We start from the raw sequence: 18,356 nt of genomic DNA, 5'->3' as shown, positions 1-18,356 counted from the left end.
GATGTCAGCGCATTTCAGTAGCTGAGATGTCAGCGCATTTCAGTAGCTGAGATGTCAGCGCATTTGATGTCAGCCATTTCAGTGGCTGAGATGTCAGTGCATTTCAGTAGCTGAGATGTCAGTGCATTTCAGTAGCTGAGATGTCAGCGCATTTCAGTAGCTGAGATGTCAGCGCATTTCAGTAGCTGAGATGTCAGGGCATTTCAGTAGCTGAGATGTCAGCGCATTTCAGTAGCTGAGATGTCAGTGCATTTCAGTAGCTGAGATGTCAGCGCATTTCAGTAGCTGAGATGTCAGCGCATTTCAGTAGCTGAGATGTCAGTAGCTGAGATGTCAGTGCATTTCAGTAGCTGAGATGTCAGCGCATTTCAGTAGCTGAGATGTCAGCGCATTTCAGTAGCTGAGTATCCAGTGTTGTCAATGTATAAATACAGCACTTGAAAATGAACATGTGAGACGACATGGCTTTTCCAACAGTCTCTATGGCGCACGTGAGAGAGATGGAGAGCGAGATCGTTGTCTAAATAAGAGATTGAGTGGTTGGTTGTATAGTGGGACGGATAATGCTGTCGTACGTGAGCCATTTTCCACACAACGGGAAAAAAAAGTGAGACCATAGAAATAGAAATCCTAGAATGGGATTATTATTATTTTTTTTTTCCCATTTCAAGTCGATCCTCCTATTTCAAGTCTGATCGAGTTCTATAAGCAAGAGACTGTGTTCTGCGAGCACTGAAGACAGCGGTGATGTCACTCGTCCAGAAGAAGCCACTAGTTTACGTGAAGAACACGGCTGGGAGCCTGCTTTTGAACAGACCTCTTTTTTCTGGTGTCATTGTTTTGTTTAGTTTTTTTTATGAAGTGAAAATCTACTGGAATTACATCTTGTTGCCTTACCATTATAGGGTAAGACATTACACTGGGCCCTTCAACATACACCTCATCATCATCATCAAACAAGTGTCATTTTCTATATTACCAATTCATTGTTATTATTTGAAGCCTTTGGTGGGGGGGGGGTGGGGCAAACCTCAGAAAAACAATGAACCGTACAAAAAACATACTTTAAACAAAGACAGTATCACACAGATTAGCATATTAGTTGTTTACTCAAATAGGGTACAGGGATGGTGGGATACAAAATAGAAAAGCTGTTTTTGAATTACTTGGGTTGTTTTAGATTTTACCTCATGCTTCCCCCCCCCTCCCCTTAAATCAATGTGTCATTTTGATTGGATGGTAGAAATTAAATCAGTAATGTTACTATTCCGGGTGGGATATTTTAAGGTTGATTTGATATCTGGTTGTTTTGGAGCTTTTTTCAGAACGTCGTTTTAAAAGGATAAACGACTGCTATAATAAGGAAGTAGTTTTTCTAAACCCAGTTTTATAGGTGCCTCTTCCCTAAGTAGTAGTTAGTTTCAGTAGCAATGAAACTACCTGCTGTCCAATGTTCTGAAGTAGGACTTTCTCTATGGGGCCTCCCGTAGTGGCTCAGCGGTCTAAGGTACTGCATCGCAGGGCTCGAGGCGTCACTACAGCCCCGGGTTCCATCCCAGACTGTGTTACAGCCGGGCCGTGACCAGGAGACCCATGAGGCGGTGCACAATTGGCCGAGCGTTGTCCTGGTTAGGGGAGGGGTTTGGCCCGGCCGGGATTTCCTTGTCCCATTGCGCTCTAGCGACTCCTTGTGGCGGGTTGAGCGCCTGCAAGCTGACTTCGGTCGCCAGTTGTACGGTGTTTCCTCCCACACATTGGTGCGGCTGGCTTCGGGGTTAAGCGAGCAGTGTGTCAAGAAGCAGTGCGGTTTGCCAGGGTCGTGTTTCGGAGGACGCACGGCTCTCGACCTTCACCTCTCCCTGTACGGGAGTCGCAGCGATGGGGCAAGATGGTAACTACTAATTGGATATCACAATTCTTTTTAAACTCTATCTCTGGTTCCTGTAACAGCACAGTGTTAGCATACCTATTTCACTCATACTGTCTGCAGGCAAGTCAGACTCAGGACCACAGTCAGTTCTTCCTCCTTTACTAGTGCAGCTGTAAGGAAGCACATTGCATATATCACCTCCTCGTACAGTAAAAACATCTCTTCTGCATCTATTTATGAAAATAGATCTATGTCCAAATGAAGGATAAGGTGCTTCAGGGAAATGGGCGATCCAGTATTCTAGGATTCAGAGAAGTCGCCATTTTGTTTCTGGGAATTGCAGATTGTATTTTGTTGTTTGTTTGTTTCTAATTGCGCGTAGCCTAGATAAAGCTGCTTCTTCATTCTCCTCCCCAAAGCAAAGCTTTTTTAAATCCTTTTCTAAAGGGTTTCATATATTATGCTTCTAGGTCAACCAGTGTGCTTGGTGACATGCACGTCTTGTCTCATCTGCCAAACGCATTGTGATGAAGCCTAAGGGGATGACTGACTGTCCTGGTTCCATTTCAACTTCCTCCTCCTCAGTCTTGTCTACGAGAGGCAGGACTACAGTACAGAGGCTTCAGAAAATAAATGGGGCGAACGTTTACAATAGTGTGCTATTTTCCAGATGTTTATTTATTTATTTTTTCTTCCCCAAGTCAAATAGTCTACTTAAAAATCATCGGGAAGAAGTGAGACGCGGTACTGATGTTTTCTCTGTAAAAACCATTCGAAATCACATGGGGGAGGGACAGAGAGCTAGTGAGACCCAGCTATGACAGATGAAGGAGGACAAGGAGGACAGAGCGAAGCTAAGTGTGAACGAGAGAGACCGAGAGAGAGAGAGAGGGAAGGAAGGACTCCCTAGAATAACTAGATCGAGGGTTTGTATCACTCTGGCCTTGTTTCCGTCACAACGCTACACAGCAGTGGTGCAGCAACACAAACACACACGTACAGAGTGGCCAGGCCAGAATCACATGTAAACGGTTCAGCAAATGTTATTGTGTTTTCTTTTGTCTTTTTTTGTTTTAAACAACAGAACTGTGTGTTACTGTTTTATTGTCCAGCTGCAGTAATAAGAAGGAGAGGATCGGTCGGATGGCACTATTGTTTCAGTTCATCGCTGTTATTATTTTTGTCTCGGGTATTTTCCAAGAGGTCAGTGTGGTCGACGTTGCCCTCCATCTTTGTAGTTCACCTCCATCTTTGTAGTCCTTGGGTAGTGGTGCGTACCGTACTCGATAGTCCCCGGTGTGAGGGAGGTAGAGGAGGAAACCTCTTGTGATTGTGGCTCATGCTCTGGCTCAGAGGAAGGAGTTTAGTTTTGTCAGTGTGCTTTGACTTAGAGGCCCAGGACCCCACCGTCCACCTAGGAACACTGTCTGTCTAACTGTGTCCTTAATAGCACCCTATTCCCTAGGTAGTGCACTACTTTTAGCCAGAGCTGTGAGGGGTTAGCCTGCAAAAGAGGTTCTGGACAGAAGTAGTGCCCTACACGTGCAATAAGGCTCCATTTTAGATTGGCTTCCTGTCTCATCAGAGTGGTTTTCTACAGTAGCACCAGGGGGAGGGCAACTCACAGGGGAAGGAGAGAGAGAGAGAGAGAGCCTTGGGCCTTCAGACTACCACTCTGATATAAGGTCTTAGTGAGACAGACAGATCAACAGAAAGAGAGAGCCTTGGGCCTTCAGACCTCCAGTCTGCTATAAGGTCTTAGTGGGGTCTCTCTCATCTAGCCCAGCCCCGGCCAGCGCCGCCCCGATCCCAGTCACCCCGATTCCAGCAGCCATCCTGGACAAGGAATGGTGGTTCTGGTTGGGTGGAGGGCCAGAGAGGCTGTCCCCCGGCTCGGTCCAGTTGATAACGGGCTCCTCGGCGGGTAGCTGGTTCAGTTCTGACTGGGACCCGGTTCTGGAGGAAGCAGGGTTCCTGCTGATCACCAGGTCCAGTTTGTTTCCTGACTCGGCGATCAGAGGGACCACCAGACAGCAGTCGAAGTCTCTGGTCCTCACGTGGTTGATCTGAGAAACGAAAAGACGAGAGAGAGAGAGAGAGTTATATAGATTTGGTTTAAAAAGCTTTTGATTGGTCCTTTGAATGAATGTTTCAACTCGGATGTTAAAGAGGCAACAAAAGGAAGTGATTTGAGTTAGGAGTTTCCAGCTAGCAGACTGGAGGTCCGTCGTGGCACATCTCTGTTTGACCATCATCTGGTGAGCAGAGGTTTGCCACAATGCTGGTTTATATCTGGTTTAAAAGCCAAACAAACAAACAAATATGTAATATTTGTATTTCCTGAGACTGAAAGTGTAACTTCAGGCTTTGCCTCAGAGCGGTTTCCTTCCATTTCAGTTAGAAGCCGACAAGATCAATACATCTACTCTGTTTAAACCTTCAGGTGAACCGTTTGTAAAACCCAGTCCTGTTCTTCAAACAGGAAGTCAGAACACTTACGTTCTCTCTCTGCTCCTGTGTTCGGCTGATTTAATATTTGCTGATGTACCCGTCAATTACAACCACAGTAAACATACAAGCTGAATAATGTATCATCTTGGCTATCGGAATAAACTGTAGTTCATTTCCTTGAGCACCTTTGTGTTTGTGCTTTTAAAAACAACATTGTCAGCGACTGGGGAAAAAAATAAAAGTTGAATAACGTCCCGGGTTGAAGTTCACCTGTCAGAAGACTAAATTGTAGTTGAGTTCCTTGTTTGTGCTTTTAAAAAACAACAACAGTAACCTGAGGGAAGCTGATAAGGAAGACAGTCTCTCTCTCTGAGCAGCGAATAATGAGAAAACCTTTCTTTTCATATGCTAATGACACGTTCACTAGATTGACAGCTTCCCTGGAGAGGGATTCATCTCTCCATCAACACAACTCTCTCTGCCAAGTCAGCCTCACTTAGACCAGCAGGAAATTAGGCCAATGTTATGTATCAATTTGGGCCCCCAAAAAATGACAAAAAATCCTTTGACGTTCTATGAACTGTGTAGATCTGCTCTACTTCCTGTCTTTAGCTACATGGAGGAAATAGAAACTTTTGGAAGGGTCAAATGATCTAACTGTTGAAAGTGCTTGTGGGCGACGGAGAGAAGCAAAATGGTGCCGTTTGAGGCCATGTGGCGGAGTGAGTGTGTGTGTGTGTGTGTGTGTACCTGTAGCAGCCTGTCGTAGGACTTCAGCCCCCCGACCTCTGCAGGTCCACCTGGGCGGATGTTGTTGACATAGACACCTTTCTCCAGGAGGCCATCCGACACACTGAAGCCAAAGTCTTCAAGGTCCGACTCCTTCAACAGACTCACCTGCACAACCAATCAATAATGTCCTCAACCAATCAATCAATAATGTCCTCAACCAATCAATCAATGTCCTCAACCAATCAATCAATAATGTCCTCAACCAATCAATCAATAATGTTCTCAACCAATCAATCAATAATGTCCTCAACCAATCAATAATGTCCTCAACCAATCAATCAATAATGTCCTCAACCAATCAAGAAATAATGTCCTCAACTATCAATGAATCATTTAACCTGGTGTAAGACTGTGATAGACTGGATGACAGGCTGTGTCTGCTGACAGTCATAACGTGATTGATAGACTGGATGACAGGCTGTGTCCGCTGACAGTCATAACGTGATTGATAGACTGGATGACAGGCTGTGTCCGCTGACAGTCATAATGTGATTGATAGACTGGATGACAGGCTGTGTCTGCTGACAGTCATAACGTGATTGATAGACTGGATGACTGGCTGTGTCCGCTGACAGTCATAACGTGATTGATAGACTGGATGACAGGCTGTGTCCGCTGACAGTCATAACGTGATTGATAGACTGGATGACAGGCTGTGTCCGCTGACAGTCATAACGTGATTGATAGACTGGATGACAGGCTGTGTCCGCTGACAGTCATAACGTGATTGATAGACTGGATGACAGGCTGTGTCCTCTGACAGTCATAACGTGATTGGTAGACTGGATGACAGGCTGTGTCCGCTGACAGTCATAACGTGATTGATAGACTGGATGACAGGCTGTGTCCGCTGACAGTCATAACGTGATTGATAGACTGGATGACTGGCTGTGTCCGCTGACAGTCATAACGTGATTGATAGACTGGATGACTGGCTGTGTCCGCTGACAGTCATAACGTGATTGATAGACTGGATGACAGGCTGTGTCCGCTGACAGTCATAACGTGATTGATAGACTGGATGACTGGCTGTGTCCGCTGACAGTCATAACGTGATTGATAGACTGGATGACTGGCTGTGTCCGCTGACAGTCATAACGTGATTGATAGACTGGATGACAGGCTGTGTCCGCTGACAGTCATAACGTGATTGATAGACTGGATGACTGGCTGTGTCCGCTGACAGTCTTAACGTGATTGATAGACTGGATGACAGGCTGTGTCCGCTGACAGTCATAACGTGATTGATAGACTGGATGACAGGCTGTGTCCGCTGACAGTCATAACGTGATTGATAGACTGGATGACAGGCTGTGTCCGCTGACAGTCATAACGTGATTGATAGACTGGATGACTGGCTGTGTGCTGACAGTCATAACGTGATTGATAGACTGGATGACTGGCTGTGTCTGCTGACAGTCTTAACATGTCGGTACCAGAGCTTCATCATTACTGAAGTTGTCAAAAAGCTCAAGTTGAAGACACGCAGACACTTAAGATGCGTCAGCACGTTCTTACCTTCACAGGGTTTTTAACCCCTCTGACGTTCCATGAAATGAATTAAACAGTTGTAAAGAAAAGCAGCAGTACTCTGGCCCTGGAGGGCCTTGGTGGGCCCCGGGGGGCTTTGGAGGGCTCCGGAGGGCCTTGGTGGTGGTTTATCATCGTTACCTTGTGCAGCTCCACGGGGGTGGGCGACATGACGTCATTCATCTCCTGCTTCATCTTCCTCATGGCGAAGGCCTTGCGCCCCCCGTCGCTGGGCAGGGTGTTGGAGCGCGAGGACTGGTTGCACTGCGGCCGGGCTGCGCTGCGCTCCTGGAAGCTGGCCTGCCGACCCAGGTGGCTCCTCAGAGGAGCAGGGTCATGGTTCAGACTCAGACTACTGCCTGACATAATGGTGGCCTGGAGGGGGGCACCGGGGAGGAGATGAGGGAGGGAACCCAGAGAAAAAGAGAGGGGGAGGGAGAGAGGAAGGGGAGAGGGGGAGGGAGAGAGGAAGGGGAGAGGGGGAGGGAGAGAGGGGGAGATGGAGAGGAGGGAGGGAGAAGAGAGAAGGGGAGATGGGGAGGAAGAGAGGGGGGGAGATGGAGAGGAGGGAGGGAGGGAGAAGAGAGACGGAGGAGGGGGAGGAGAGGGAGAGGGGAAATGAGAGGATAGAGGAGGGGGAGAGGCCAGAGAGGGAGAAAAGGGGGTTATGGTGATGAACTTCCAAAGTGAGATATGAAGTACAAGGTACGCTCATGGACATGAGAATTGCTCCAGGTGTAGAATGTGTTCAAGCAGTATGTCAAAGAGAAATGGTTTGATTGTAGAATAATAACATAGACAGTTCCTGTCAGAAGGAGATGGTTGGGTCGTCATCATCATGACCCAATAAACAAACAAACAAAGACGGAAAAACTTCAAAACCCAAGACGCCTTGCAGCAACCGTCCCATCATGCTTTGCTCACACCGCCATGCCCATTGCCACATCATCATCGCTCTTCCCACTGATTGGACAGGAATGAGTGATGTCACTCCAACCACCAGACGTAGAAGTCTCATGTTTGTGACAAACAAGTGAAACTGAACACTGTTTCACCCAAGCTGAAGCATAGAGGTGCTGCAGAAACCCAACCAGTTTGGCCAACAACACACTGTCACAGTCTCCATGCACCAAGACACAAGGTACAGCACTTTGACTCGAAATGGAAGATGTGTGATTCATTCCAACATACAATTTGCCAGTTTTCATGTTGACAAATGCAACATGCTCTTCAATACTGACATTAATTAACAGACATGTTCATTTAAAGCCAATGAGGAGCCGCAGGGTATGTTCAATCCAAGTTGAGGTGGCATTTAATTCAGTCAAGCCTCCTTGATTTAATGTCTCCGAACCCGAAAGGATAATTATTTCTCTTCATTCCAAACTAACCTCTGTGATTCACACGGTGTCACTTACTTCCTGCATTGGCACTTCATTTCAGGGTTCATTTACAATGTATTGCTGAGCGTCAACACACCTCCAGGCAGCACTACGGGTGCATCCCAAATGGCCCACTATTCCCTTCATAGTACAGGGCCCATGTAGTGTATAATAGGGAATAGGGCCCAATGTAGTGTATAATATAGGGAATAGGGCCCATGTAGTGTATAATATAGGGAATAGGCTGCTATGTAGTGTATAATATAGGGAATAGGGTGCTATGTAGTGTATAATATAGGGAATAGGGTGCTATGTAGTGTATAATATAGGGAATAGGGTGCTATGTAATGTATAATATAGGGAATAGGGTGCTATGTAGTGTATAATATAGGGAATAGGCTGCTATGTAGTGTATAATATAGGGAATAGGGTGCTATGTAGTGTATAATATAGGGAATAGGGTGCTATGTAGTGTATAATATAGGGAATAGGGTGCTATGTAGTGTATAATATAGGGAATAGGGTGCTATGTAGTGTATAATATAGGGAATAGGGTGCTATGTAGTGTATAATATAGGGAATAGGGCCCATGTAGTGTATAATATAGGGAATAGGGTGCTATGTAGTGTATAATATAGGGAATAGGGCCCATGTAGTGTATAATATAGGGAATAGGGCCCAATGTAGTGTATAATATAGGGAATAGGGCCCATGTAGTGTATAATATAGGGAATAGGGCCCATGTAGTGTATAATATAGGGAATAGGGTGCTATATAGTGTATAATATAGGGAATAGGGTGCTATGTAGTGTATAATATAGGGAATAGGGTGCTATGTAGTGTATAATATAGGGATTAGGGCCCATGTAGTGTATAATATAGGGAATAGGGCACATGTAGTGTATAATATAGGGATTAGGGCCCATGTAGTGTATAATATAGGGAATAGGGTGCTATGTAGTGTATAATATAGGGAATAGGGTGCTATGTAGTGTATAATATAGGGAATAGGGCCCATGTAGTGTATGATAAAGGGAATAGGGTCCATGTAGTGTATAATATAGGGAATAGGGTGCTATGTAGTGTATAATATAGGGAATAGGGCCCATGTAGTGTATAATAGGGAATAGGGCCCAATGTAGTGTATAATATAGGGAATAGGCTGCTATGTAGTGTATAATATAGGGAATAGGCTGCTATGTAGTGTATAATATAGGGAATAGGGTGCTATGTAGTGTATAATATAGGGAATAGGGTGCTACATAGTGTATAATATAGGGAATAGGGTGCTATGTAGTGTATAATATAGGGACTAGTGCCCATGTAGTGTATAATATAGGGAATAGGGCCCATGTAGTGTATAATATAGGTAGGGTGCTATGTAGTGTATAATATAGGGACTAGGGCCCATGTAGTGTATAATATAGGGAATAGGGCCCATGTAGTGTATAATATAGGGAATAGGGTGCTATGTAGTGTATAATATAGGGATTAGGGTGCCATTAGGGACATATCCAATGAGTTTAAATATGCCAAACAACGTCTAAATGAGTAATGACCTCACCTTCGTCAATGACAACATATGGTGCCGTATTGAGGTTTCGCTGGCTCGTCTGACTCACAATCAACGATGCAATATTTCAACCTTGATAAATTTGTTTTACAAAGGAAAAAAATGCGTACGGTTGCCTCTACGTAAAAATTAACATTGTTTCCTAGTTTCGTGCCTTAAATACACAGGGATATATTTGTAGTTAGATTGCCCTTCGTGTCTAGGCTTGCCTTGAGGACAGAACAGGGAGTGTTCAGCCTGTGGTTGGCCGTGGTTCTATAGCCAGGGTAGATGGGTTTGAATGTATAGCCAGGGTAGATGGGTTTAAATCTATAACCAGGGTAGATTGGTTTAAATCTATAACCAGGGTAGATTGGTTTAAATCTATAACCAGGGTAGATGGGTTTAAATCTATAACCAGGGTAGATGGGTTTAAATCTATAACCAGGGTAGATTGGTTTAAATCTATAACCAGGGTAGATTGGTTTAAATCTATAACCAGGGTAGATTGGTTTAAATCTATAACCAGGGTAGATGGGTTTAAATCTATAGCCAGGGTAGATGGGTTTTTATCTATAACCAGGGTAGATGGACCTCTATGGATGTCCGACCATAGAGTTAGGGTTTAAATCTATAACCAGGGTAGATGGGTTTGAATCTATAACCAGGGTAGATGGGTTTGAATCTATAGCCAGGGTAGATGGGTTTTTATCTATAACCAGGGTAGATGGACCTCTATGGATGTCCGACCATAGAGTTAGGGTTTAAATCTATAACCAGGGTAGATGGTTTTGAATCTATAACCAGGGTAGATGGTCTTCTATGGATGTCTGACCAGAGAGGTAGGGTTTAAATCTATAACCAGGATAGATGGGTTTAAATCTATAACCAGGATAGATGGGTTTGAATCTATAGCCAGGATAGATGGGTTTAAATCTATAGCCAGGATAGATGGGTTTAAATCTATAGCCAGGATAGATGGGTTTGAATCTATAGCCAGGATAGATGGGTTTGAATCTATAGCCAGGATAGATGGGTTTGAATCTATAGCCAGGATAGATGGGTTTGAATCTATAGCCAGGGTAGATGGGTTTGAATCTATAGCCAGGGTAGATGGGTTTGAATCTATAGCCAGGGTAGATGGGTTTGAATCTATAGCCAGGATAGATGGGTTTGAATCTATAGCCAGGGTAGATGGGTTTGAATCTATAGCCAGGATAGATGGGTTTGAATCTATAACCAGGATAGATGGGTTTGAATCTATAGCCAGGATAGATGGGTTTGAATCTATAGCCAGGATAGATGGGTTTGAATCTATAGCCAGGGTAGATGGGTTTGAATCTATAGCCAGGGTAGATGGGTTTGAATCTATAGCCAGGATAGATGGGTTTGAATCTATAGCCAGGATAGATGGGTTTGAATCTATAGCCAGGGTAGATGGGTTTGAATCTATAGCCAGGATAGATGGGTTTGAATCTATAGCCAGGATAGATGGGTTTGAATCTATAGCCAGGATAGATGGGTTTGAATCTATAGCCAGGGTAGATGGGTTTGAATCTATAGCCAGGATAGATGGGTTTGAATCTATAGCCAGGATAGATGGGTTTGAATTTATAGCCAGGGTAGATGGGTTTGAATCTATAGCCAGGGTAGATGGGTTTGAATCTATAACCAGGATAGATGGGTTTGAATTTATAGCCAGGGTAGATGGGTTTGAATCTATAGCCAGGGTAGATGGGTTTGAATCTATAGCCAGGATAGATGGGTTTGAATCTATAGCCAGGATAGATGGGTTTGAATCTATAGCCAGGGTAGATGGGTTTGAATCTATAGCCAGGGTAGATGGGTTTGAATCTGTAGCCAGGGTAGATGGGTTTGAATCTATAGCCAGGGTAGATGGGTTTGAATCTATAACCAGGGAAGATGGGTTTGAATCTATAACCAGGGTAGATGGTCCTCTATGGATGTCCGACCATAGAGTTGGGGTTTGAATGGACCCCCAGGATCTGAGACAAGCTGCACTGGTGATCATCAGAGGCTACAGAGCACCCCCCGCAGCCCACTAGCATGAGAGTAGGAGAGAGAGAGAGAGAGAGAGAGAGAGAGAGAGAGAGTGATAGTGTGTGTGTGAGAGAGAGAAAGAGAGTGATAGTGTGTGTGTGAGAGAGAGAAAGAGAGAGAATGAAAGAGAGAATGAAAAAGAGTGTGTGAGAGAGAGAGAGAGACAGAGAGAGACAGAGAGAGAGAGAGAGAGAGAAGCCAGCAGTACAGGGACAGCACCAGAGTGTCAGCTACAAGCAGAGAGGAAGCCCCAAAAAGGAAAAGGGTGTACCAAGTTTCTCTTATTCAGAAGCCTGTCTGGCTCGTCCTGGAAAGAGAAGGAGCGGTTACACACATCCACAGGAAGTGACATCATGCGATTGAAAAAAAAACAACAACTCCAAAAACAGGAAGTGGAAGGGATGGGGACAGAAGAGGTGAAAGGTGAGAGTTGAGAGCTTTTCTTCACTAATATGTTACTGCATAAGTAAAGCCACTGGTCTAGAAGATACGTAGGTTTGTCAGCGTTGTGTTTGTATTGTACTGTGATGAATTAAACTGTTCATGACCTCAGACATTTTAAATCTACTGTGATGAATGAAACTGTGGATGCCAGACTGGCAGCAGGTCTCCAGATCTTCCAGGGCCTGAGACCAGAAGTTTACTTCCTGGTCCGGCTCGGTTAGTATTGCACTGTGATGAATGAAACTGTACATGTATTCGGCCATTTTGGCTCCTTGTTTACCTCCAGTTCCCTCAGGATGCCAGACTGGCCACAGGTCTCCAGATCTTCCAGGGCCTGAGACCAGAAGTTTACTTCCTGGTCCGGCTCGGTTAGTATTGCACTGTGATGAATGAAACTGTACATGTATTCGGCCATTTTGGCTCCTTGTTTACCTCCAGTTCCCTCAGGATGCCAGACTGGCCACAGGTCTCCAGATCTTCCAGGGCCTGAGACCAGAAGTTCTCTTCCTGGTCCGGCTCGGTCCCGTCATGACCCACAGTGAACCTAGAGGGGGGAAGAGGTCAGAGGTTAGTACCCCCAGTCAGCCAATCAGTGAACAGTCAGGGCAGGCGACCACACTGATGAGGGCTGGTGACCACAACGTGTGGGAAGGGTGTCAATGGGCTGTGCAGGCAGAGAGAGTGGAACAGTAAGTAGGTAGCTAGGCAGGTAGGATAGGGAAGTAGGTAGGATAGGGAAGTAGGTAGGATAGGGAAGTAGGTAGGTTAGGATTGGGAAGTAGGTAGGTAGGTAGGAAGGATAGGGAAGTAGGTAGGATAGGGAAGTAGGTAGGTAGGATAGGGAAGTAGGTAGGTGGGATAGGGAAGTAGGTAGGTAGGTAGGTAGGTAGGAAGGATAGGGAAGAAGGTAGGATAGGATTGGGACAGGGAAGTAGGTAGGTAGGTAGGTAAGAAGGATAGGGAAGTAGGTAGGTGGGTGGGTGGGTAGGTAGGTAGGTAGGAAGGATAGGGAAGTAGGTAGGATTGGGAAGTAGGTATGATAGGATCGGGAAGTAGGTAGGTAGGATAGGGAAGTAGTTAGGTGGGATAGGGAAGTAGGTAGGTGGGATAGGTAGGCAAGAAGGATAGGGAAGTAGGTAGGTAGGATAAGGAAGTAGGTAGGTAGGTAGGTAGGTAGGTGGGTAGCTAGGTAGGTAGCTAGGTAGGTAGGTTGGTAGGTAGCTAGGTAGCTAGGTAGGTAGCTAGGTAAGGAGCTAGGTAGGTAGCTAGGTAGGTAGGTAAGTAGGTAGGTAAGTAGCTAGGTAGGTAGCTAGGTAGGTAGATAGCTAGGTAGGTAGCTAGGTAGCTAGGTAGGTAGGTAGGTAGGTAGGAGAGGGCTGAGATATAGACACCGCCCAGACAGATGGATGTGGACACAGGGAGATGGATGTGGACACAGGGAGATGGATGTGGACACAAGGAGATGGATGTGGACACAGGGAGATGGATGTGGACACAGGGAGATGGATGTGGACACAGGGAGATGGATGTGGACACAAGGAGATGGATGTGGACACAGTGAGATGGATGTGGACACAAGGAGATGGATGTGGACACAAGGAGGTGGATGTGGACACAGGGAGGTGGATGTGGACACAGGGAGATGGATGTGGACACAAGGAGATGGATGTGGACACAAGGAGATGGATGTGGACACAGGGAGATGGATGTGCCATGCTGGATCGAGGGAGATCCAGCTGAGAGGTGTGTTTCCGAGACAGTTTGTTGAGGCTAAGTGGAGCGACCAGAAGGGGGTTTGGGTTGAGAACGTTAGTGTTATGAGGGAACAGCCATGCCTTGTGCCATTCAAGTGAAGGTGGGGGCAGGTGTTGGGGTACAGGTGAGTGTGTGTAGTGTTGAGGTTAGGAGAGAGACATGGTGGTTTGCCTGGTTTAAGTGGGAGACTGGGAGGTCTCAGTGAGAGGATTGGGTTTGGGTTGGGAACAGTAGCTGTGCGAGGATACATTCTTGCCCTGTGCCACCCAGGTTAGGGTTAGGTGGGGTTAGGGTTGGGTTGGTTTGAGAACTAAAGGGGTATAAGGAGGCAGCCCTGCCCTGTGCCACCCAGGTTAGGGTTAGGTGGGGTTAGGGTTGGGTTGGTTTGAGAACTAAAGGGGTATAAGGAGGCAGCCCTGCCCTGTGCCACCCAGGTTAGGATTAGGTGGGGTTAGGGTTGGGTTGGTTTGAGAACTAAAGGGGTATAAGGAGGCAGCCCTGCCCTGTGCCACCCAGGTTAGGGTTAGGTGGGGTTAGGGTTGGGTTGGTTTGAGAACTAAAGGGGTATAAGGAGGCAGCCCTGCCCTGTGCCACCCAGGTTAGGGTTAGGTGGGGTTAGGGTTGGGTTGGTTTGAGAACTAAAGGGGTATAAGGAGGCAGCCCTGCCCTGTGCCACCCAGGTTAGGGTTAGGTGGGGTTAGGGTTGGGTTGGTTTGAGAACTAAAGGGGTATAAGGAGGCAGCCCTGCCCTGTGCCACCCAGGTTAGGGTTAGGTGGGGTTAGGGTTGGGTTGGTTTGAGAACTAAAAGGGGTATAAGGAGGCAGCCCTGCCCTGTGCCTCACCTGCTGTCAGTGATTAGACCAGTGGGCAGTGTAGAAGCTCTGTCGAACGTCAAGGAAAGGTACTTCAACAATATATCAAGAACACCAAGACACCAATTTGATTCCCTTTGACACCCTTTTCTGATGACGGTTAACCGATGAGCAATTCTGGTGAATCTTTGTACCTCGTTGATGATCATCAAATCAAATCAAATTTTATTTGTCACATACACATGGTTAGCAGATGTTAATGCGAGTGGAGCGAAATGCTTGTGCTTCCAGTTCATCTTTGAGAAATAGAGGAGAAACCCCCCCTCCCCTCAGAGATATATACTAGTTATGAACCAGGAACATGTATCTATTAACACACTAGTTATGAACCAGGAACACATATCTATTAACACACTAGTTATGAACCAGGAACACGTATCTATTAACACACTAGTTATGAACCAGGAACACGTATCTATTAACACACTAGTTATGAACCAGGAACACGTATCTATTAACACACTAGTTATGAACCAGGAACACGTATCTATTAACACACTAGTTATGAACCAGGAACACGTATCTATTAACACACTAGTTATGAACCAGGAACACGTATCTATTAACACACTAGTTATGAACCAGGAACACGCATCTATTAACACACTAGTTATGAACCAGGAACACGTATCTATTAACACACTAGTTATGAACCAGGAACACGTATCTATTAACACACTAGTTATGAACCAGGAACACGTATCTATTAACACACTAGTTATGAACCAGGAACACGTATCTATTAACACACTAGTTATGAACCAGGAACACGTATCTATTAACACACTAGTTATGAACCAGGAACACGTATCTATTAACACACTAGTTATGAACCAGGAACACGTATCTATTAACACACTAGTTATGAACCAGGAACATGCATCCTTTAGGTCATGTGAGGAGTTTTTCTGTTCCACTCCTTGCGGAATATGTTTTTTTGTGTAAATGTGATTCTTCAAGAAAAACCAATAACCCCCCGGGGATCAATACACTATTCTACCACTGGACCTATTTGACCAGAGCTCAAAGGGAATTCTGTAAGGACGCCTTGCTTACATTTACACTTGAATCTTTTTCAAGATTTCAATACTGCCTAAAGTGATCATTCCCCCCACCCCCACTCTGCTAAGCCACATCCTCAGCTGTGATTATTCTAAAGTGATGGTTCCCCCACTCTGCTAAGCCACATCCTCAGCTGTGATTATTCTAAAGTGATGGTTCCCCCCCACTCTGCTAAGCCACATCCTCAGCTGTGATTATTCTAAAGTGATGGTTCCCCCCACTCTGCTAAGCCACATCCTCAGCTGTGATTATTCATCATTGGACACGGAGGGATCATGTTAGCCCTGATATGTTCCATGTAGAACTAGATGAACTGAGGGTAGGTCAGAGGTCAGAGGGGAAACCAGAAACAGAGAACAGAGAACAGCTTTGATATCGGTCCACAGGAACAAGAACAAATCTGTGTTCTGTACTTCCTGTCCCAAATCTGTGTTCTGTCCTTCCTGTCCCAAATCTGTGTTCTGTACTTCCTGTCCCAAATCTGTGTTCTGTCCTTCCTGTCCCAAATCTGTGTTCTGTACTTCCTGTCCCAAATCTGTGTTCTGTACTTCCTGTCCAAAAATCTGTGTTCTGGACTTCCTGTCCCAAATCTGTGTTCTGTACTTCCTGTCCCAAATCTGTGTTCTGTACTTCCTGTCCAAAAATCTGTGTTCTGTCCTTCCTGTCCCAAATCTGTGTTCTGTACTTCCTGTCCAAAAATCTGTGTTCTGGACTTCCTGTCCCAAATCTGTGTTCTATACTTCCTGTCCCAAATCTGTGTTCTGTCCCTTTTGTACTTCATTCAAAAGCTTAAAAGGGATTTATGATAGAAGATATGCTAATGAATTAATTTATAAAGAGCTTCTTTATCAAACACAAACAGCCGTTAGCCAAAAGTCAAGTTCAAATAGCAGCTCTATGTGTGTGATCCAGCTCTACCTGTGGAAACATCTACGATTTATGCTAGAGCTGCGTCCACATGGGAGCCAATAAGGGAGCCACACACACACCCTGTGGCAGCAACACCTCTAGACCTGCCAATGCCACAAACAGCCGTTAGCCAAGGTCAAGTTCAAATAGCAGCTCTATGTGTGTGTGATCCAGCTCTACCTGTGGAAACATCTACGATTTATGCTAGAGCTGCGTCCACATGGGAGCCAATAAGGGAGCCACACACACACCCTGGGGCAGCAACACCTCTAGACCTGCCAATGCCACAAACAGCCGTTAGCTGTGGGTGTTGTAGTGTTTCTGGGCTGTCGTTGTATACAGTGTGGGTGTTGTAGTGTTTCTGGGCTGTCGTTGTCTACGGTGTGGGTGTTGTAGTGTTTCTGGGCTGTCGTTGTATACGGTGTGGGTGTTGTGGTGTTTCTGGGCTGTTGTTGTATACCTGTGTGGGTGTTGTAGTGTTTCTGGGCTGTCGTTGTATACGGTGTGGGTGTTGTAGTGTTTCTGGGCTGTCGTTGTACACGGTGTGGGTGTTGTAGTGTTTCTGGGCTGTCGTTGTATACGGTGTGGGTGTTGTGGTGTTTCTGGGCTGTCGTTGTATACAGTGTGGGTGTTGTGGTGTTTCTGGGCTGTCGTTGTATACGGTGTGGGTGTTGTAGTGTTTCTGGGCTGTCGTTGTATACGGTGTGGGTGTTGTAGTGTTTCTGGGCTGTCGTTGTATACGGTGTGGGTGTTGTAGTGTTTCTGGGCTGTCGTTGTATACGGTGTGGGTGTTGTAGTGTTTCTGGGCTGTCGTTGTATACGGTGTGGGTGTTGTAGTGTTTCTGGGCTGTCGTTGTCTACGGTGTGGGTGTTGTGGTGTTTCTGGGCTGTCGTTGTATACGGTGTGGGTGTTGTGGTGTTTCTGGGCTGTCGTTGTATACGGTGTGGGTGTTGTGGTGTTTCTGGGCTGTCGTTGTATACGGTGTGGGTGTTGTGGTGTTTCTGGGCTGTCGTTGTATACGGTATGGGTGTTGTAGTGTTTCTGGGCTGTCGTTGTATACGGTGTGGGTGTTGTAGTGTTTCTGGGCTGTCGTTGTACACAGTGTGGGTGTGGGTGTGTTTCTGGGCTGTCGTTGTATACGGTGTGGGTGTTGTGGTGTTTCTGGGCTGTCGTTGTATACGGTATGGGTGTTGTAGTGTTTCTGGGCTGTCGTTGTATACGGTGTGGGTGTTGTAGTGTTTCTGGGCTGTCGTTGTACACAGTGTGGGTGTGGGTGTGTTTCTGGGCTGTCGTTGTATACGGTGTGGGTGTTGTGGTGTTTCTGGGCTGTCGTTGTATACGGTGTGGGTGTTGTAGTGTTTCTGGGCTGTCGTTGTATACGGTGTGGGTGTTGTAGTGTTTCTGGGCTGTCGTTGTACACGGTGTGGGTGTTGTAGTGTTTCTGGGCTGTCGTTGTATACGGTGTGGGTGTTGTGGTGTTTCTGGGCTGTCGTTGTATACGGTGTGGGTGTTGTAGTGTTTCTGGGCTGTCGTTGTATACGGTGTGGGTGTTGTGGTGTTTCTGGGCTGTCGTTGTATACGGTGTGGGTGTTGTAGTGTTTCTGGGCTGTCGTTGTATACGGTGTGGGTGTTGTAGTGTTTCTGGGCTGTCGTTGTATACGGTGTGGGTGTTGT

At 45.9% G+C, this 18,356-nt stretch overlaps 1 protein-coding gene across 1 annotated transcript in view; it reads right to left on the bottom strand.

The window, feature by feature from the left end:
• Positions 1-1,090: 1,090 nt before the first annotated feature.
• LOC135516572 (glutamate receptor-interacting protein 1-like) overlaps positions 1,091-18,356 on the bottom strand; it is a 233,758-nt gene continuing 216,492 nt past the window's right edge. Inside the window, 7 exon segments of the mRNA XM_064940922.1 lie at positions 1,091-3,936; positions 5,072-5,218; positions 6,785-7,018; positions 11,910-11,945; positions 12,363-12,416; positions 12,515-12,626; positions 14,681-14,719. Of these exon segments, the coding sequence (XP_064796994.1) occupies positions 3,619-3,936; positions 5,072-5,218; positions 6,785-7,018; positions 11,910-11,945; positions 12,363-12,416; positions 12,515-12,626; positions 14,681-14,719 (940 nt within the window). The 3' untranslated portion in view covers positions 1,091-3,618.

The sequence above is a fragment of the Oncorhynchus masou genome, chromosome 27, assembly GCF_036934945.1.
Source record: "Oncorhynchus masou masou isolate Uvic2021 chromosome 27, UVic_Omas_1.1, whole genome shotgun sequence".
NCBI lineage: Eukaryota > Metazoa > Chordata > Actinopteri > Salmoniformes > Salmonidae > Oncorhynchus > Oncorhynchus masou.
This window is presented reverse-complemented; position numbering and strand designations above follow the sequence as displayed.